The following is an 18,547-nucleotide window of genomic DNA, read 5'->3' as shown; positions in this document are numbered from 1 at the left end:
CCAGGGGGTGATTGTTCCTGTCTCTGTGTAGTTTCACCAGATAGGCTGTAATTAGGTTTCACATTCCGTTTTGTTGTTTTGTATTTGTATCAGTTATTTCATGTACCGCGATTCATTCATTAAAGACATGAGTAACCACCACGCTGCATTTCGGTCCGACTCTCTTTCGACAAACAAAGAACGCCGTTACACTAGTGTCCACTCACCAACCAAGAATTCACAAAATGGGACAAACATCAAATTGAGAGTGCATGCAGAATTCTATAAAAACAGCCTCTGTGTACAAGGTAAAACACCAAAAAAACGCATGCAGATCAGAATAAGGATGATTCCCGATAATTATACAAATCCAGAAAATAGCAATTCAATTCTACAACCACCTAAAAAGAAGCGATTCTCAAACATTCCAACCTTTTCTCCTAAGCTCAGGCCTCTATACCCACCTGCTTCAAGATGTCCAACATCATCCTTGTACCCAGGAAAGGCAAAGTAACTGAACTCACTTCCATCATAATGAAGTGCTTCCAGAGGCTTGTCAAAGATCATGTCCACTCCTCCCTCCCTCCCAACACCCTTGACCCTCTACAATTCGCCTACCACCCTGACAGATCCACGGACGACGCAATCGCCATTGCACTGCACACTGCTCTTACCCACCTGGACAAAAGGAATGCATATGTGAGGATTCTGTTCATCGACAACAGCTCAGCCTTCAATACCATAGTTTCCTATCAGCTCATTACAAATCTCACTGCCCTGGGTCTGAACTCCTCCCTATGCAACTGGGTCCTGGACTTCCTGACGGGCCGCCCCTTAGGTGGTGAAGTTAGGCAACATTACCTCCTCGACACTGATCCTCAACACGGGGACCCCACAAGGATGCATCCTCAGTCCCCTCCTGTATTCTCTGAGTTGAGGATCAGTTCCAACTCCATCATCAGTTCGCTGATGACACAACAGTAGAAGGCCTGATCGCCAACAATGACGAGACAGCCTACAGGGAGGAGGTAGGCACTCTGACGGCGTGGTACCAGGTAAACAACCTCTCTCACAATGTTAGCAAATCAAAGGAGCTGATTGTGGACTTCAGAAGGAACCAGGCTGGACACATCCCCATCCTCGTCAATGGGGCTGCAGTTGAGACGGACAATAATTTCAAATTCCTCTGCGTACATGTCTCAGAGAAGCTGAAATGGTCTAGCCACAAGGACACCGTAGTGAAGAAGGCACGACAGCGACTCTTCAACCTCAGGATGCTGAAGAAATATGGCCTGTCCTAGAGGGCCCCTCACAGTGTTCTAAAGGAGCACCATCGAGAGCATACTGTCAGGCTGTATCACGCCATGGACCGCAAGGCTCTTCAGAGGGGGACACGTACAGCCAAACGCACCATTGGGTGCACACTTCCTACAATACAGGACACCTACAACAACATGTGTCATAGGAAGTCCAAGAAGAGGGGCAGCAGGGTAGCCTAGTGGTTAGAGCGGTGGACTAGCAACCGGAAGGTTGCAAGTTATTTCCCCCGAGCTGACAAGGTACAAATCTGTCGTTCTGCCCTGAACAGGCAGTTAACCCACTGTTCCTAGGCCGTCATTGAAAATAAGAATTTGTTCTTAACTGACTTGCCTAGTTAAATAAAGGTAAAAAAAAAAAAGATCATCAGGGACCCAAGCCATGCCCTGTTCTCTCCGCTTCAGTCACTCAGATGCAGGCAGAACAGGAGCATCATGGCAAAAACTGAAAGACTGGCCAATACATTCTACCTTCAGACTATCAGGCTGCTGAACAGCCAGCACTAGTCAGGTACCTGCTCCCCTCTCCCCCTATGGACCCACCCCCATTGTATTTATTCATCACTGCTACAGTTAATATTATATATACAGTGCTATTTCTATTTTTGTTATATATAACCATTTTCATTATTTTTTTTCACTTGGTCCTCAGAGCTCAGAGCCTAAGAGTTTCACTGTACCCTGCAATCACACCTGAAACCCTGTTCATATGAATATTAAACAATCTGAATATGACTAAGCCCTCAACTACAGAGAGGTGAACCTGGAGAAGATTATCCTCAGCCAGCTGGTACAGTGACTGTTCACAAACACAAACAGACAACACAGAGACCCAAGACAGCAACACAATTTGACCCAACCAAATCATGAGAAAACAAAAACATAATTACTTGAACCATTGTAAAGAATCAACAACAAAAAACTGAGCAAACTGGAATGTTATTTGGCCATAAGCAGAGAGTACACAGAGGCAAAATACCAGACCACTGTGACTGACCCTAAACAGAGAGTACACAGAGGCAGAATACCAGACCACTGTGACTGACCCTAAACAGAGAGTACACAGAGGCAGAATACCAGACCACTGTGACTGACCCTAAACAGAGAGTACACAGAGGCAGAATACCAGACCACTGTGACTGACCCTAAACATAGAGTACACAGAGGCAGAATACCAGACCACTGTGACTGACCCTAAACAGAGAGTACACAGAGGCAGAATACCAGACCACTGTGACTGACCCTAAACAGAGAGTACACAGAGGCAGAATACCAGACCACTGTGACTGACCCTAAACATAGAGTACACAGAGGCAGAATACCAGACCACTGTGACTGAACCTAAACAGAGAGTACACAGAGGCAGAATACCAGACCACTGTGACTGAACCTAAACAGAGAGTACACAGAGGCAGAATACCAGACCACTGTGACTGACCCTAAACAGAGAGTACACAGAGGCAGAATACCAGACCACTGTGACTGACCCTAAACAGAGAGTACACAGAGGCAGAATACCAGACCACTGTGACTGACCCTAAACAGAGAGTACACAGAGGCAGAATACCAGACCACTGTGACTGACCCTAAACAGAGAGTACACAGAGGCAGAATACCAGACCACTGTGACTGACCCTAAACAGAGAGTACACAGAGGCAGAATACCAGACCACTGTGACTGACCCTAAACAGAGAGTACACAGAGGCAGAATACCAGACCACTGTGACTGACCCTAAACAGAGAGTACACAGAGGCAGAATACCAGACCACTGTGACTGACCCTAAACAGAGAGTACACAGAGGCAGAATACCAGACCACTGTGACTGACCCTAAACAGAGAGTACACAGAGGCAGAATACCAGACCACTGTGACTGACCCTAAACAGAGAGTACACAGAGGCAGAATACCAGACCACTGTGACTGACCCTAAACAGAGAGTACACAGAGGCAGAATACCAGACCACTGTGACTGACCCTAAACAGAGAGTACACAGAGGCAGAATACCAGACCACTGTGACTGACCCTAAACAGAGAGTACACAGAGGCAGAATACCAGACCACTGTGACTGACCCTAAACAGAGAGTACACAGAGGCAGAATACCAGACCACTGTGACTGACCCTAAACAGAGAGTACACAGAGGCAGAATACCAGACCACTGTGACTGACCCTAAACAGAGAGTACACAGAGGCAGAATACCAGACCACTGTGACTGACCCTAAACAGAGAGTACACAGAGGCAGAATACCAGACCACTGTGACTGACCCTAAACAGAGAGTACACAGAGGCAGAATACCAGACCACTGTGACTGACCCTAAACATAGAGTACACAGAGGCAGAATACCAGACCACTGTGACTGACCCTAAACAGAGAGTACACAGAGGCAGAATACCAGACCACTGTGACTGAACCTAAACAGAGAGTACACAGAGGCAGAATACCAGACCACTGTGACTGAACCTAAACAGAGAGTACACAGAGGCAGAATACCAGACCACTGTGACTGAACCTAAACAGAGAGTACACAGAGGCAGAATACCAGACCACTGTGACTGAACCTAAACAGAGAGTACACAGAGGCAGAATACCAGACCACTGTGACTGAACCTAAACAGAGAGTACACAGAGGCAGAATACCAGACCACTGTGACTGAACCTAAACAGAGAGTACACAGAGGCAGAATACCAGACCACTGTGACTGACCCAAAATTAAGGAAAGCTTTGACTCAGTGTGCATGGCCTTGATATTGATAGAGGACGCCATTGGAATACCTGGCTCTCAAGAGAAGACAAGCTATGAGAGAGAGAGAGCGAGTGAGAGAGAGAGAGACCTCCTGCCAAATGTATGTGTCACATGTGATGACGCTGGAGAGACGAAGCAGGTACGGGGAGTCACACATTTAATAAGGAACGGACATGGAACGAGACAGGAACAGCGTCAGCATACAAGAAAACAAAGACAAAAAACAATCAATGCATCAGCAGGGAAACTGACAAATACAGGGAAGGTAATAAACAGATGATAAGTGAGTCCAATATTTCTGCAGCGTGTGACAAGGGAAGGCAGGTGTGCGTAAATGATGTCAGGAATGCGTGATGCAGGGCAGCCTGGCGCCCTCAAGCGCCAGGGGAGGGAAGAGCGGGAGCAGACGTGACAGCATGACCATATTAGAGACACATATTTTCCTCAGATTACACAGATCCACAAAGAATTTGATTTTGATAAACTCCCATATCTACTGGGTGAAATACCAGTGTGCCATCACAACAGCAATATTTGTGACGTGTTGCCACAAGAAAAGGGCAACCAGTGAAGAAGGAAGACCATTGTAAATACAACCCATATTTATGTTTATTTATTTTCCCTTTGACAACTATTGTTATCTACCCTGATGCCTAATCACTTTACCATGCCATGTACATACAGCACCTTGAAAAAGGGGCTCTCCAAACAGGTCAGGGACAAAGTGGTGGAGAAGTACAGATCAGGGTTGGGTTATAAAAAAATATCATCCCTACCATTAAACATCCCACGGAGCACCATTAAATCCTAAATAAAAAAATGGAAAGAATATGACACCACAACAAACCTGCCAAGAGAGGGCCACCCACCAAAACTCACAGACCAGGCAAGGAGGGCATTAATCAGAGAGGCAACAAAGAGACCAAAGATAACCCTGAAGGAGCTGCAAAGCTCCACAGAGGAGATTGGAGTATCTGTCCATAAGATCACTTTAAGCCGTACACTCCACAGAGCTGGGCTTTACTGAAGTGTGGCCAGAAAAAAGTCATTGTATAGAGAAAAGAATAAGCAAACACGTTTGGTATTCGCCAAAAGGCATTTGGGAGACTCCCCAAACATATGGAAGAAGGTACTCTGGTCAGATGAGACTAAAATTGAGCTTTTTGGCCATCAAGGAAAACGCTATGTCTGGCGCAAACCCAACACCTCTCATCATCCTGAGAACCTCATCCCCACAGTGAAGCATGGTGGTGGCAGCGTTATGCTGTGGGGTTGTTTATCATTGGCAGGGACTTGGAAACTGGTCAGAATTGAAGGAATGATGGTGCTAAATACAGGGAAATTCTTGAGGGAAACCTGTTTGTCTTCCAGAGATTTGAGACTGGGACAGAGGTCCACCTTCCAGTAGGACAATGACCCTAAGCATACTGCTAAAGCAACACTTGAGTGGTTTAAGGGGAAACATTTAAATGTCTTGGAATGGCCTTGTCAAAGCCCAGACCTAAATCCAATTGAGAATTTGTGGTATGACTTAAAGATTGCTGTCCACCAGCGGAACCCATCCAACTTGAAGGAGCTGGAGCAGTTTAGCCTTGAAGAATGGGCAAAAATCCCAGTGGCTAGATGTGCCAAGCTTATGAAGACATACCCCAAGAGACTTGCAGCTGTAATTGCTGCAAAAGGTGGCTCTACAAAGTCTTGAATTTGGGGGGGGTAAATAGTTATGTACGCTCAAGTTTTCTTATTCTCACTTATTCCTTGTTTGTTTCACAATAAAACATATTTTGCATCATCAAAGTGGTAGGCATGTGGTGTAAATCAAATGATACAAACCCCCCAAAATAAAATGTTAATTCCAGGTTGTAAGGCAACAAAATAGGAAAAATTCCAAGGTGGGTTAAAACTTTCGCAAGCCCCGGTCCCTCAACCCACGACTCCTCTTCCATATTTAAACATGCTCATGTAATCACTGTCTTTATTTTGGGGTATGAGGGGTTGGTTTTTGCATTCCTGCGTCCCAAATGATACCCTACTCCATATATAGTGCACTTACTAGTGCCCTAGGGTCGATTTGGAGAGAAGGGTGCCATGTCATCTTGGTGGTAAACAAGGATGTGGTCTTTGTAGTGTGCAGCTGGTAACGACTATTGCTGGGTTATTAACAGCATCCACATATGTTGTTATCTATTATTCCTTCCAGTTCGTAAGCATATTTTATGTGTTACACATAGTTGGCACTGTACGAAACACAACCAGTGACTGAAGGGACAATAACAGCTCATTTGTCATGACGTCATAACTAGGATTTTTTATTTAAAACAATCCATTTTTATTCCAGGTTGTAAGACAACAAAATAGGAAAAATGCCAAGGGGGTGAATACTTTCGCAAAGCCACTGTATCTACCTCAAATACCGTATTATTATCTATCCTGATGCCTAGTCACTTTACCCTGACTTCATTTACATATCTACCTCAAATACCTTATTATTATCTATCCTGATGCCTAGTCACTTTACCCTGACTTGATTTACATATCTACCTCAAATACCTTATTATTATCTATCCTGATGCCTAGTCACTTTACCCTGCATTCATTTACATATCTACCTCAAATACCTTATTATTATCTATCCTGATGCCTAGTCACTTTACCCTGACTTGATTTACATATCTACCTCAAATACCTTATTATTATCTATCCTGATGCCTGGTCACTTTACCCTGCATTCATTTACATATCTACCTCAAATAGTTCCACATTGATCTGGTACTCCCTGTATATAGCTCCACATTGATCTGGTACTGGTACTGCCTGTATATAGCTCCACATTGATCTGGTACTGGTACTCCCTGTATATAGCTCCACATTGATCTGGTACTGGTACTCCCTGTATATAGCTCCACATTGATCTGGTACTCCCTGTGTATAGCTCCACATTGATCTCCAGCTCCACATTGATCTGGTACTGGTACTCCCTGTATATAGCTCCACATTGATCTGGTACTGGTACTCCCTGTATATAGCTCCACATTGATATGGTACTGGTACTCCCTGTATATAGCTCCACATTGATCTGGTACTGGTACTCCCTGTATATAGCTCCACATTGATCTGGTACTGGTACTCCCTGTATATAGCTCCACATTGATATGGTACTGGTACTCCCTGTATATAGCTCCACATTGATCTGGTACTGGTACTCCCTGTATATAGCTCCACATTGATCTGGTACTGGTACTCCCTGTATATAGCTCCACATTGATCTTGTACTGGTACTCCCTGTATATAGCTCCACATTGATCTGGTACTGGTACTCCCTGTATATAGCTCCACATTGATCTGGTACTGGTACTCCCTGTATATAGCTCCATTCTTGTGTATTTGATTGTATTCCTCTTCTGTTACTATTTTATTTGTATGTTTTAACTCTGCATTGTTGGTTAAGGGCTCGTATGCAAGTATTTCATGGTAAAGTCTACAGCAGTTGTATTCGGGCGGATGGACAAAAAACATTGATTTGATATGAGGTTAGTACATTATGGGTGTCACGTGATGGTTCCTCAGGTCTCTCCACTGCTGTTCCTCTCATGGTGCTTTCCCAAGGACTGATCCAGGGACACATGCTACTTTCGAGGCCACTTATAAATAGTTAAGAGAGCAGCTCCCAGAGCTGAGCTGAACAGCGGCAGGCAGTTGGGGAGAGAGGCTTGTCTGCAGCCTTCAAGCAGGACAGACACACTGCAGGGGGACTTACGCCAGCCAGTGCACATACTTTATAAGCAGTTACACTTTGAACTCCAACACACACACACACCACACACAGGCTTGCGTGCATAATTTGTCATTTCATCATTGTTCCTTCAAAATAAGCTGGTTGAATAACAGAATAAGTGGTACTTCTCTCTCCCTCGCTCTCTCGCCTGCACACACACACACACACACACACACACACACACACACACACACACACACACACACACACACACACACACACACACACACACACACACACACACACACACACACACACGCAGTGAACTTGAAAGACCAGGGAAAACAGAGTGAAGGGAATTCGATGGGTAAATGATTTAGTATGGCATTCCTGTTTGATCCAGAAGGAGGACATTGATGGGATTTGTCCTGGACTCAGCTGTCTGTCTGTCTCAATCAAATACTGAATCATGTTAAATATGTACCTGCTGAATAGTGAGCCCATGGAAATTCTACACTTCAATAATTCACACTTTATATTCAGCTTGTAGATTAATAGGGCATTAATTCTATCAGCATTACAGGGAGAAGACCTGAAATGTTCTTTCACTCATAATATAATGAATATATCAAAGACAAGTTCCCTTAATAATATATTTTTCCACACGACTGCAATAACTCTGCTGGCCTTGACATTTCCTTTCCACATTGACCTTTTCATGGTGGATACAGGGTATAACTGTTCAAGGTATAGTTTTCACCCGTTCCAATACAAGAACGTACACCAGCCGTTGATATTCACATTCATTTAAATGAATATAATGAATCTATTGTACAACCTGAAAGAAGCGAAAAATAAATATAAAGCCCTTCATTCATTTTTCTCACCTGCGTGTGGATTTTGGCGATCTGCTTCTCATTCACATTGGGCTGTTGATAAACCCGGCTCTTGTAACGGAACTGCAAATGGAAGAAGAAAAGTTACTTCAACACTTTACTTAAAGCCAAAAAATGATAATACATTATGATGTAGTGTAAGACTTGTCATGACTTCTGTCACGACGTAGCCCTTTTGGGTGTATATCGTGGCTCCCCGCTCTCTCACTTTCTCTCCCACATCAGGTTTTACAACGATCATAAATTCCTGGTAGAAACTCTCAGTATGGCGGAAGAGAGCCTATGGAGAACAAAGGCATTCTCCTTGCCAAAACTAATAATCGCCAAAATGGGAGAATTAAACAACATTTATATTTTTGAGAACGTGGGAGTGGCCCGTGGACACTTAAGGGACAGTCATGTCGAGTGTGTTTCATTTGGTGATGTCATGAAGGACAGGAAACACACATTACTGTGTATTTGGTTATGTACACTTCTCAATTAGGAGGTTACCATCTAAATAGTGTGGAATGTACGTACAACTCGACCAAGGGACAAAACCAGAGAACATGGAGATCATTCCCACATTGAAATGGCAAAGACATCTACAAACTAAAGAACAATTATTCAGACTGCAGCTGTTTAAATACTTTAGTCTGGTAAACGCATCCGATCTAAGAACATTTCTATCCAGCAGACAGACCGGCGATCGCTTAGAGGGACAACAAAGGCAGACACTCGTAAATATGTTAATTGCAATATATTTTCGAATGAGCGGTTGTTCATGTTCAAAGCATTAGCAATTTCTATGAGTGTAGTTATCAGCACTGAGTTTCCCGCTCTCTATGAGTGTAGTAATCCTCTGTGAGTTTCCCGCTCTCTATGAGTGTAGTAATCCTCTGTGAGTTTCCCGCTCTCTATGAGTGTAGTAATCTTCTGTGAGTTTCCCGCTCTCTATGAGTGTAGTAATCCTCTGTGAGTTTGCCGCTCTCTATGAGTGTAGTAATCCTCTGTGAGTTTCCCTCTCTTGGTCCCCACCCCTTTCCTTTGTCTACCAAGCAGTCATATCGGTTTCGTCCGCTAGGGACTTTTTCTTTGTATCATGTAGTGACCAATGTATGAACTATTTGTGTGTGTTTATGTAATTTTTTGATTGATTAAATTAGTAAATAAATAAATAAGCCGATTTGCATATCGCTGATTCATGATTCTATGCTCGGGTTCGTGTAGATATCCAAGGGTTTGCGACGTTCAGTAATGAGACTGATGAAGTCAAATTCATTAATAAGCGACTGTTTTGAGTTATATTCGGGAAATTGAAACTCTATAAACAACATGTTCCCGTAGTGCCCTGACTTCCTAGTTAATTAAAGTTACATGATTACTTTAATTGCGTATGTCACGCCCTGGTCGAAGTATTTTGTGTTTATCTTCATGTATTGGGTCAGGACAGGGTGTGGCATGGGTTTTTGTATGTGGTGTGTATATATTGGGATTGTAGCTAGTGGGGTGATCTAGCAAAGTCTATGGCTGTCTGGAGTGGTTCTCAATCAGAGGCAGGTGTTTATCGTTGTCTCTGATTGGGAACCATATTTAGGCAGCCATATTCTTTGAGTTTGTCGTGGGTGATTGTCCTTAGTGTCCTTGTTCCTGTCTATGTGTTAGTGTACACAAGTATAGGCTGTTTCGGTTTTCTTTACGTTTATTGTTTTTTGTAGTGTTTGTATTTAGAGTCGTGTTACGTTGGTTTATTAAAACATGGATCGCAATCTACACGCTGCATTTTGGTCCGACTCTCCTTCACCACAAGAGAACCGTTACAGCGTAATAAAATTACACATAGAGAATTGATTTGAAAATATACAGTCTTCACATGTAATGATAGTCAACGACACGGCACTTCTAGTCATCTTCCAATGATCCTGATTAAACAACCAGTCACTATCATACCCATCTGGCAGCACTGCTAATGATGATCTATATATATGTAATACTAAGTAAGGTGTACCACTACCAGAGAAGATCGCCCAGGCAGCCAGTAATTAAAACTAAATTAAAAGTACTAGCGATACCAGGGGACCCCCCTGACTGAGGAGATATAGAACAAAGAACAGAGCCAGGGAGAGCCAAGAGGGAGTTTCCAGCTATGCTGCCTCATCACAATTCAGCTGAGCTGTTTGGAAAACAAAGACTTATTATAGTGATGCAGTCCCTTGATCATTCATTAAGTGGCTGAATTCTTCCAGATGAAATTCTTTGATAATGATCAAACAGGAGAAGTGCTTCTGTAGGATGGGGTGGGCTACAGCAGCCCAGGGTGGTATATAACAGCCCAGGGTGGGCTACAGCAGCCCAGGGTGGTATACAACAGCCCGGGGTGGTATATAACAGCCCAGGGTGGGCTACAGCAGCCCAGGGTGGTATACAACAGCCCAGGGTGGTATACAACAGCCCAGGGTGGTATACAGCACCCCTGGGTGGGCTACAGCAACAATAAATGTAATTCAACCCCAGAAAACACACCCACTGGTTGGCCAACAGAATTGACAAGGGAGTTTTTGTTCAATACATTTTCTGTTCATTTATCTATAGTAATCCCTTTAAATATCTAGTTGGACAGTGAAGCTAACCATTTTTATTTTAGGTCACATGACGATGAATACTAGGATTACTATTACTAGGATTACTATTGCAACAACACATCATCAGTAGGGTAAAACTAACCTGTCTCACGACGGTCTAAACCCAGCTCACGTTCCCTATTAGTAGGTGAACAATCCAACGCTTGGTGAATTCTGCTTCACAATGATAGGAAGAGCCGACATCGAAGGATCAAAAAGCCCTGGGTGGTATACAGCACCCCTGGGTGGACTACAACAGCCCTGGGTGGTATACAGCACCTCTGGGTGGACTACAACAGCCCTGGGTGGTATACAGCACCCCTGGGTGGACTACAACAGCCGTGGGTGGACTACAGCAGCCCTGGGTGGTATACAGCACCCCTGGGTGGACTACAACAGCATGTCCAGTGTGTTAGGACTGGACCCCAGGGATTGAACAGAGCTTAAGAAATGAAGTAGACAGGGGCAGCACACACAATCCACAGCAACGTCGTGCTGGCCTAATAAGGTATGTTCTGGAACAATCAGTAACGTATGTTTGACAATACAGGAGGACTGGACCTGCGTCATGGAGCAGTACTGAAGAAATGAAGTAGGGCATGCGATGCACAGACCATTGCTCCACCACATACTTTATAGGCTAGTATAACATTTTGAGCCAAGAATGCCTCTCTGTGACGTGACGAAGATCCACTCTTGGATCTGTGTTTTGTGGAGAAATCAGTGATTTGAGCATACAGACTTATGGAGCAGAACTGTTACTGCACCACCAGGGATCACTTTGCTGGTGATGGGTGGGATAGTCTGAGGGTTAGGGTTAGGGTACGGTGGGTTAGGTCTAGGGTTAGGACTAAGGCTAGGGTTAGTGCTGGACCTGGTGGATGGAGAACTGAATGGTTCCTGTACCTCCAGAGTGGGGACCCCCTTCGTGTTGGTGGGAGTAGGGTAGTCTTTAAGGGCACACTCCTCATCCAGGAAGCCGGACTCTCGGCCCTCCACAGCGGGCTGGAAGAGGCCGTAGTTCAGCACGTCCCTCAAAGTCTGGGTCAGTGTACACAGGATCTGCTGCTTAGCAACCCACACCGTGGCCTCGGGCTTAAACCTCATACACTTCTGCTCCAAAACACACACACAGTCAGGGATAGCCAAAAATGACAAGATACACACACAATCAGGGATAGCCAAAAATGACAAAACACGCATACAAAATACCATGAAGATGAATGTATCAAAATAATTAAGTATTTCATTAAAATACATGCATTTTGTATTTCAAATGTAAAATGACATTTGCAAGTAGACAGCCTGAATAGCAATAATGTTCTCAATACCAGTTACAGAAATGACTGTAATATGTTGTTGTTTATCTACTTTAGTTGATATACTTTAGTCTGGATAAGAGTGTCTGCTAAATTATTCAAATGTAAATGTATATGTGAAAATTAACAAACCAAAATTAACTGCAAAGCACAATGGGTATTATTATTGGCCTTGTTTCAGGGCAGAGCTCATTAGAATAATACTCAGCATGCTTTGCAATTGTTAGTTTTTACATTTACATTTGACTAATTTAATTTAGCAGAAATTCTTATCCAGAGCGACTTACAATTACTGCATTCATATCACAACCGTATCAAGGTATCAAGTACATTATTTATCAACATTTTTACATATATATTTACATTTAGTTCATTTAGCAGACGCTCTATCATGCCACGCTCTCGTTGGCTGGCCCTCGCTTCATACTCGTCGCCAAACCCACTGGCTCCATGTCATCTACAAGACCCTGCTAGGTAAAGTCCCCCCTTATCTCAGCTCGCTGGTCACCATAGCAGCACCCACCTGTAGCACACGCTCCAGCAGGTATATCTCTCTGGTCACTCCCAAAACCAATTCTTTCTTTGGCCGCCTCTCCTTCCAGTTCTCTGTTGTCAATGACTGGAACGAACTACAAAAATCTCTGAAACTGGAAACACTTATCTCCCTCACCAGCTTTAAGCACCAACTGTCAGCTCACAGATTACTGCACCTGTAAATAGCCCACCTATAATTTAGCCCAAACAACTACCTCTTTCCCTACTGTATTTAATTTATTTATTTATTTTGCTCCTTTGCACCCCATTATTTTTATTTCTACTTTGCACATTCTTCCATTGCAAAACTACCAGTCCAGTGTTTTACTTGCTATATTGTATTTACTTTGCCACCATGGCCTTTTTTGCCTTTACCTCCCTTCTCACCTCATTTGCTCACATTGTATATAGACTTGTTTATACTGTATTATTGACTGTATGCTTGTTTTACTCCATGTGTAACTCTGTGTCGTTGTATCTGTCGAACTGCTTTGCTTTATCTTGGCCAGGTCGCAATTGTAAATGAGAACTTGTTCTCAACTTGCCTACCTGGTTAAATAAAGGTAAAATAAAATACAAATAGTGCTATCAGACTTCTGATACCAATGCAGGGTGAAAGAGGGGCACAAAATCTGAACTGCTATAAAACATTGAATGGAAAATTATTTTGAAAATACAAATGACACTATTTTGAAAATACAAAATACATTGGAGTAATTCAAATGACAAAATACTCAGAAGTAATTCAAATATGTATTTCAAATATATGTAACATAAATACTGCCCATCTCTGCACACAGTGGTGTCAGTTTTAAACCTCATACATTTCTGCTGCAACACAAATACATAACATTCAGAGATTATACAAACATATCAAACCTGGAGTTTAAACATACACTTTTGCCCCAAAACATTAGACAACACATTTAGTGTTGGATTTAAAACAAACATTTCTGCTCCAAAACAAACAAACACAAAACACACATGCAGATTTAACATTCTGGCAGCAGGTGCTAACAGATGGAGAAACAATAGCTTACGTCTACTTGCCAAGCTACCAGTGTCTGTGAATAAATAGGCTTTTATTTACAGTAGAAAAGATCAGGAATCACAGTATAAAACAGCATGGAAATGTCTCCTAGCAATATTCTGTTTCAGTAATTAGCTATGCCTTTCCTCTACAGAAGCAGGACATTTCATATTCATAAAGTTGTTTGGCAGAGGTGCCCGCTACACAGTATTGGTGGTGGAAAAAACAATAACTGGAATTAGTTCAATCAATTAGTAAGGATTATAGCAGAGCGTTACGCCTGTTATCCAGAAAATCATGTTTGCTATTGGTTTATTTGAGGGTGCATGTTCTTTTGTGATAAGGCACTTGAAAACAGCAGCACTTCTCAACTAGAAAGTATGTATTTCTGTGGCAGAATAACCTCGCCACCGATTTCCAATAGCTGTTTTTTCTCCCTCATTCACGTCTATCAAACTGCTTGGCTGAGAACAGTGTGACATTTAGCTTATACAACATAGCTATTGTAGCTCACTCTTTCACATTGACTTTATGCTGCTAGGCTGGGGCAAACATCCCACATATTCCACAATGACTATGATCACATTTTTTTTTTACAGCGTTTTGCTTTACAGTCTTTCACATAAGCAACATGCAGTGACAAACTGCAGTAACAACTATGTCATAATTCCAACCAGCGCGCAGCACCCCAATTATGTTCAGTGCAGTAGAACTACTGGTTTTGGAGCCTAGAGCAAAGCAGTGGGTAAACTATGTTGTAGCCCAGACTATTGTACTTGTCTTTTCATCTACTCTCACTAGCACTGATTCTGCAGATAGCAGCTATTTTAGCTGAATGCACTGAGTATGTCTGCTAAATGACTAATATGTTTTAAAAAAGGTTCAGGGATGACCACACAGTTGAAAAGAGAAAGGTAGTTAGGGTTTGGCTTTAAAGCGTATTTAGATGCACTGTAAAAAAAAAAAATGTTGTTTCAACTAATTATTATTAAGGAACTGGTTCCACAGCCTCAACATAGGCAAAAATTCAGTCAACTTAAAATTACGTTTTTGCTCAAATTGTCTCATAAATTAATCCACCTAAAAAGGTTGTTGAACTAGTTAGAGTGCTTTTTACATACAATGTTTTCAGCATACATATTTGACACACATTGTACATGCTCATTTATACAGTAATTCATACGTCCTCACCTGGGATTTGAAATCACTGTTTCTTGGTTCACAGCATTCCAATCTTCCTGCCACACCACCATGTCTGTGTCAATGAATGATTTCACCTGTATTCCTACACTTTGGACTTCAAAGTAAATCTCAGCTCTGTTAAAAATACACTCAATAACTCTGTTTTAATGTTACTCCTTGATTACTACAATAAAAAACATTGTTTTAAAAATACACTCAACAAAACAATGTTTCTTTATCATAGTGATCAAGGAGTAACATTAAAACAGAGTTATATGCCCCACCAACAGACAACTATACAGAATTTGTTTTTTTTCTGAAACAAGTGAAACATATCAATTATGAGAGAATATTAAGATGAATTGATAAGACAGACATAGTGGCATAGCAGGAACATCGGAATGCCATGAGACCAGGAGGTTGTGAGGAAAATGAATTACTGTGTAAATGCTCAACGTGTGTTAAATACGTATTTTGGAAACATTGTATGTTAAAAACGGTGTGTTTGCATAACTAGTTCTACAGCTTTTTTTTTAGGTAAGATGATCAAATAATAATTATGGTTGAATAAACATGAGTTAAGCAAAACACATCATTTAAAATTGACTGAATTTTTGCCTATGTTTTCCCAATTTTATCTAAGTTTGGGCAAACTATATTTTTGGGGTTCAGGTAACATTCGGATCGAAAAGTTGAGTAAACAAAACAAAAGGCTATGGAACCAATTATTTAATAATAATTAGTTGAAACAATAAAATTATATTTGACAGTGTAGCATACTCCTGCAGTATGATAAGAAAACAATGTACAACGAGATAAGTGTGTACTCACAGACTGCTGCAGGTCAGGGATGACCACACAGAATTCCAGTGACTCCCTACGGGCAGCCCTGTCCCTCTCTGCCCTCCTGTATGTCCTCCTGTCTGTCCTCCTGCTAGTCCTTTCTCCTCCCGGTTCTCCATGGCCAGGCTCCTCCTTGGAGCTGTCTGTCTCAAAACCTCCAGAGCCATCAGAGAAACTCTGGGCCATCTGCTCTTCACTGGATGTAGGACTCCGAGGCATGATACTCTACTGGAGAGAGAGAGGAGACAGTGTTATATATGTGTACTACTAAGACACACACAGGCTCTGAAAGTCCGGCCCTGAGGCATGGTACTCTACTGGAGAGAGAGAGGAGACAATGTTATATATGTGTACTACTAAGACACACACAAGCTCTGAAAGTCCGGCCCTGAGGCATGCTGGACTCTACTGTGGCCTGACCAGGGGGAGAGGACACAGTGTTATCGGGCTTCATCATACAGTTAAGGTGTCCTCAGAACTCTGCTAGGCAAAGCGACCATCTGTGCTCTCGTACACTCTAAAGACGTTTGTTGAAAAACGTGAAAAAAAGCGTTAATTTTACTGCTGTTTGTCCCGCTTGGCCAACCTAGCAACAACACAGACAGAAATAAATCAAGAAATCGGTCATACATTTTGACCTTTTTGCCGAGGAAGTCTTAGTTTTGCAATTTTACATCTAGCGTAGATTATTGGTGCAGTATTTCTCGAGTGAAACAATTTGCGTGAAATCTAGTCGTCTCTCATTGAATGACAACAAACACTTCATGTTCTCACTCGTACTAGGAGCACTGGCGTAGCACACACCTACACAGCCCCCATAGGGTGTGACTTGGGGTCACCCGGAGCTCGGGCCGCATAGATAGCATATGAACATGTTATAAGTCATGAAAAACATGTTTAGAATGACAGGAAATTAGCTTTAAAACTGCAACATTTTCTCTCAGGCTCATGCAGTAAATTAACTCAGGTATCCATTGAAAGTTGGGACAATCCTTGTCCCGCAGAGAAACTTTATTTTTATAGTTGAAGAAGATTTTGTTGCATTATTTGAGCTTAAACTTTACATTGAGGGGAATTTTATTAAGTACACTTTCAATATTATTCATTTCAATGTCGGCTCTGTGCCTGGAAATTCCCTTGTCCGGAGCAAAGGATTCCAATTTCAAACTCTCCAAAAAAGTGTTTAACATTCTAAAAACAGCCAACATTGCATATTAACTGAAAAATGATATTATGTCATTTCTTGCAATAGTCCTCTGTGACTTTAAATAATATTATTTCTCAAAACTGTGATTCCAAAAATATGTGTCTGGAGAGTTGGACCCCTATCATGTAGTGTAGTGCAACAAGACCCCTCGTGGTCTGGAAAGTTCTCTACTTTGTTTTTTACTATGCAAATCAAATAAGAAGAAAATCGTATTTACAATGACAGCTGGGTTAATTGCTTGCTCAGGGGCAGAACAACAGATATTTACATTGTCAGCTCTGGGATTCAATCTAGCAACCTTTCGGTTACTGGCCCAACACTTTAACCACTAGGCTACCTGCCACCCTGAAAGATTCAAACAAACAATATTGGAATCACCATGGTCACAACCATAAACTGTCAACTACATCTGCCTGATATATTAAGATAGAATAAGAATTTTGCTAATATTAAATGAGGTTTTAGAGTCATAAAGCAACTGAGGATAAACACAATTTCTACTGTTAGTACCACTTGAATGAAGAAGAAAATCACATTTTTGTCAACTCCGTAAAACATCAATTCCGTCAGATCTTTGTCTAATGTCAACTAAAAGATCTGATAGAATGGTTATGTTTTTATTGGTGATTTTGAAATGAATAATTGTCCATATCTTACAAATGTTTGTATTTTACTTTTATTTTAGAGGCAGAAATATGTCTGTTTTGAGTATCTATTGTCAACTCCATCAGTGGCTTGTCAACTCTGTGACTGATGGCTAGCCCCTTAAGATGGATTCTTTATCAATATTCGAAGAAAACTATTTAATCACTGTTCTGCAACATATGTTTAAACAACTCAAGTATTTGCTGTGCAAGACCTAAAGGATAATGTATGTTTTATGTTTGATTTTTTTGATTTTTATAACAAATCTGAACTAAATTAGCCATGGAGCATTTAATAGTGCTGCAAAAACCTAACTAAAATACGTTTGGAGATTTGTATTACATATTTAAATAATCTAATATTAGAATTAAGCAATCACGTAACAGGTATCAGTATTGGTATACATGAATATAAACTGAACTTTGTAGCCGACAATCCCCTGATATACAGTACCTGACTAATATTGATAATATTTTCAGAATACATGATCTACAGCAATCATTGGACCACAAAAATAGAAATACTTAAG

General features: G+C 41.8%; 1 protein-coding gene across 1 annotated transcript in view; it reads right to left on the bottom strand.

Moving 5' to 3' along the window:
- LOC118395980 (SH3 and multiple ankyrin repeat domains protein 2-like) overlaps positions 1 to 16,385 on the bottom strand; it is a 176,774-nt gene extending 160,389 nt beyond the window's left edge. Inside the window, exons 1-3 of the mRNA XM_052466318.1 lie at positions 16,155 to 16,385; positions 12,165 to 12,371; positions 8,650 to 8,721 (exon numbers count right to left, since the gene is read on the bottom strand). Coding sequence (XP_052322278.1) covers positions 8,650 to 8,721; positions 12,165 to 12,371; positions 16,155 to 16,385 — 510 coding nt within the window. The remainder of the gene's footprint in view (positions 1 to 8,649; positions 8,722 to 12,164; positions 12,372 to 16,154) is intronic.
- Between the last annotated feature and the right edge of the window lie 2,162 nt (positions 16,386 to 18,547).

This window comes from Oncorhynchus keta, chromosome 17, assembly GCF_023373465.1.
Source record: "Oncorhynchus keta strain PuntledgeMale-10-30-2019 chromosome 17, Oket_V2, whole genome shotgun sequence".
In the NCBI taxonomy this organism is placed as follows: Eukaryota; Metazoa; Chordata; class Actinopteri; order Salmoniformes; family Salmonidae; genus Oncorhynchus; species Oncorhynchus keta.
This window is presented reverse-complemented; position numbering and strand designations above follow the sequence as displayed.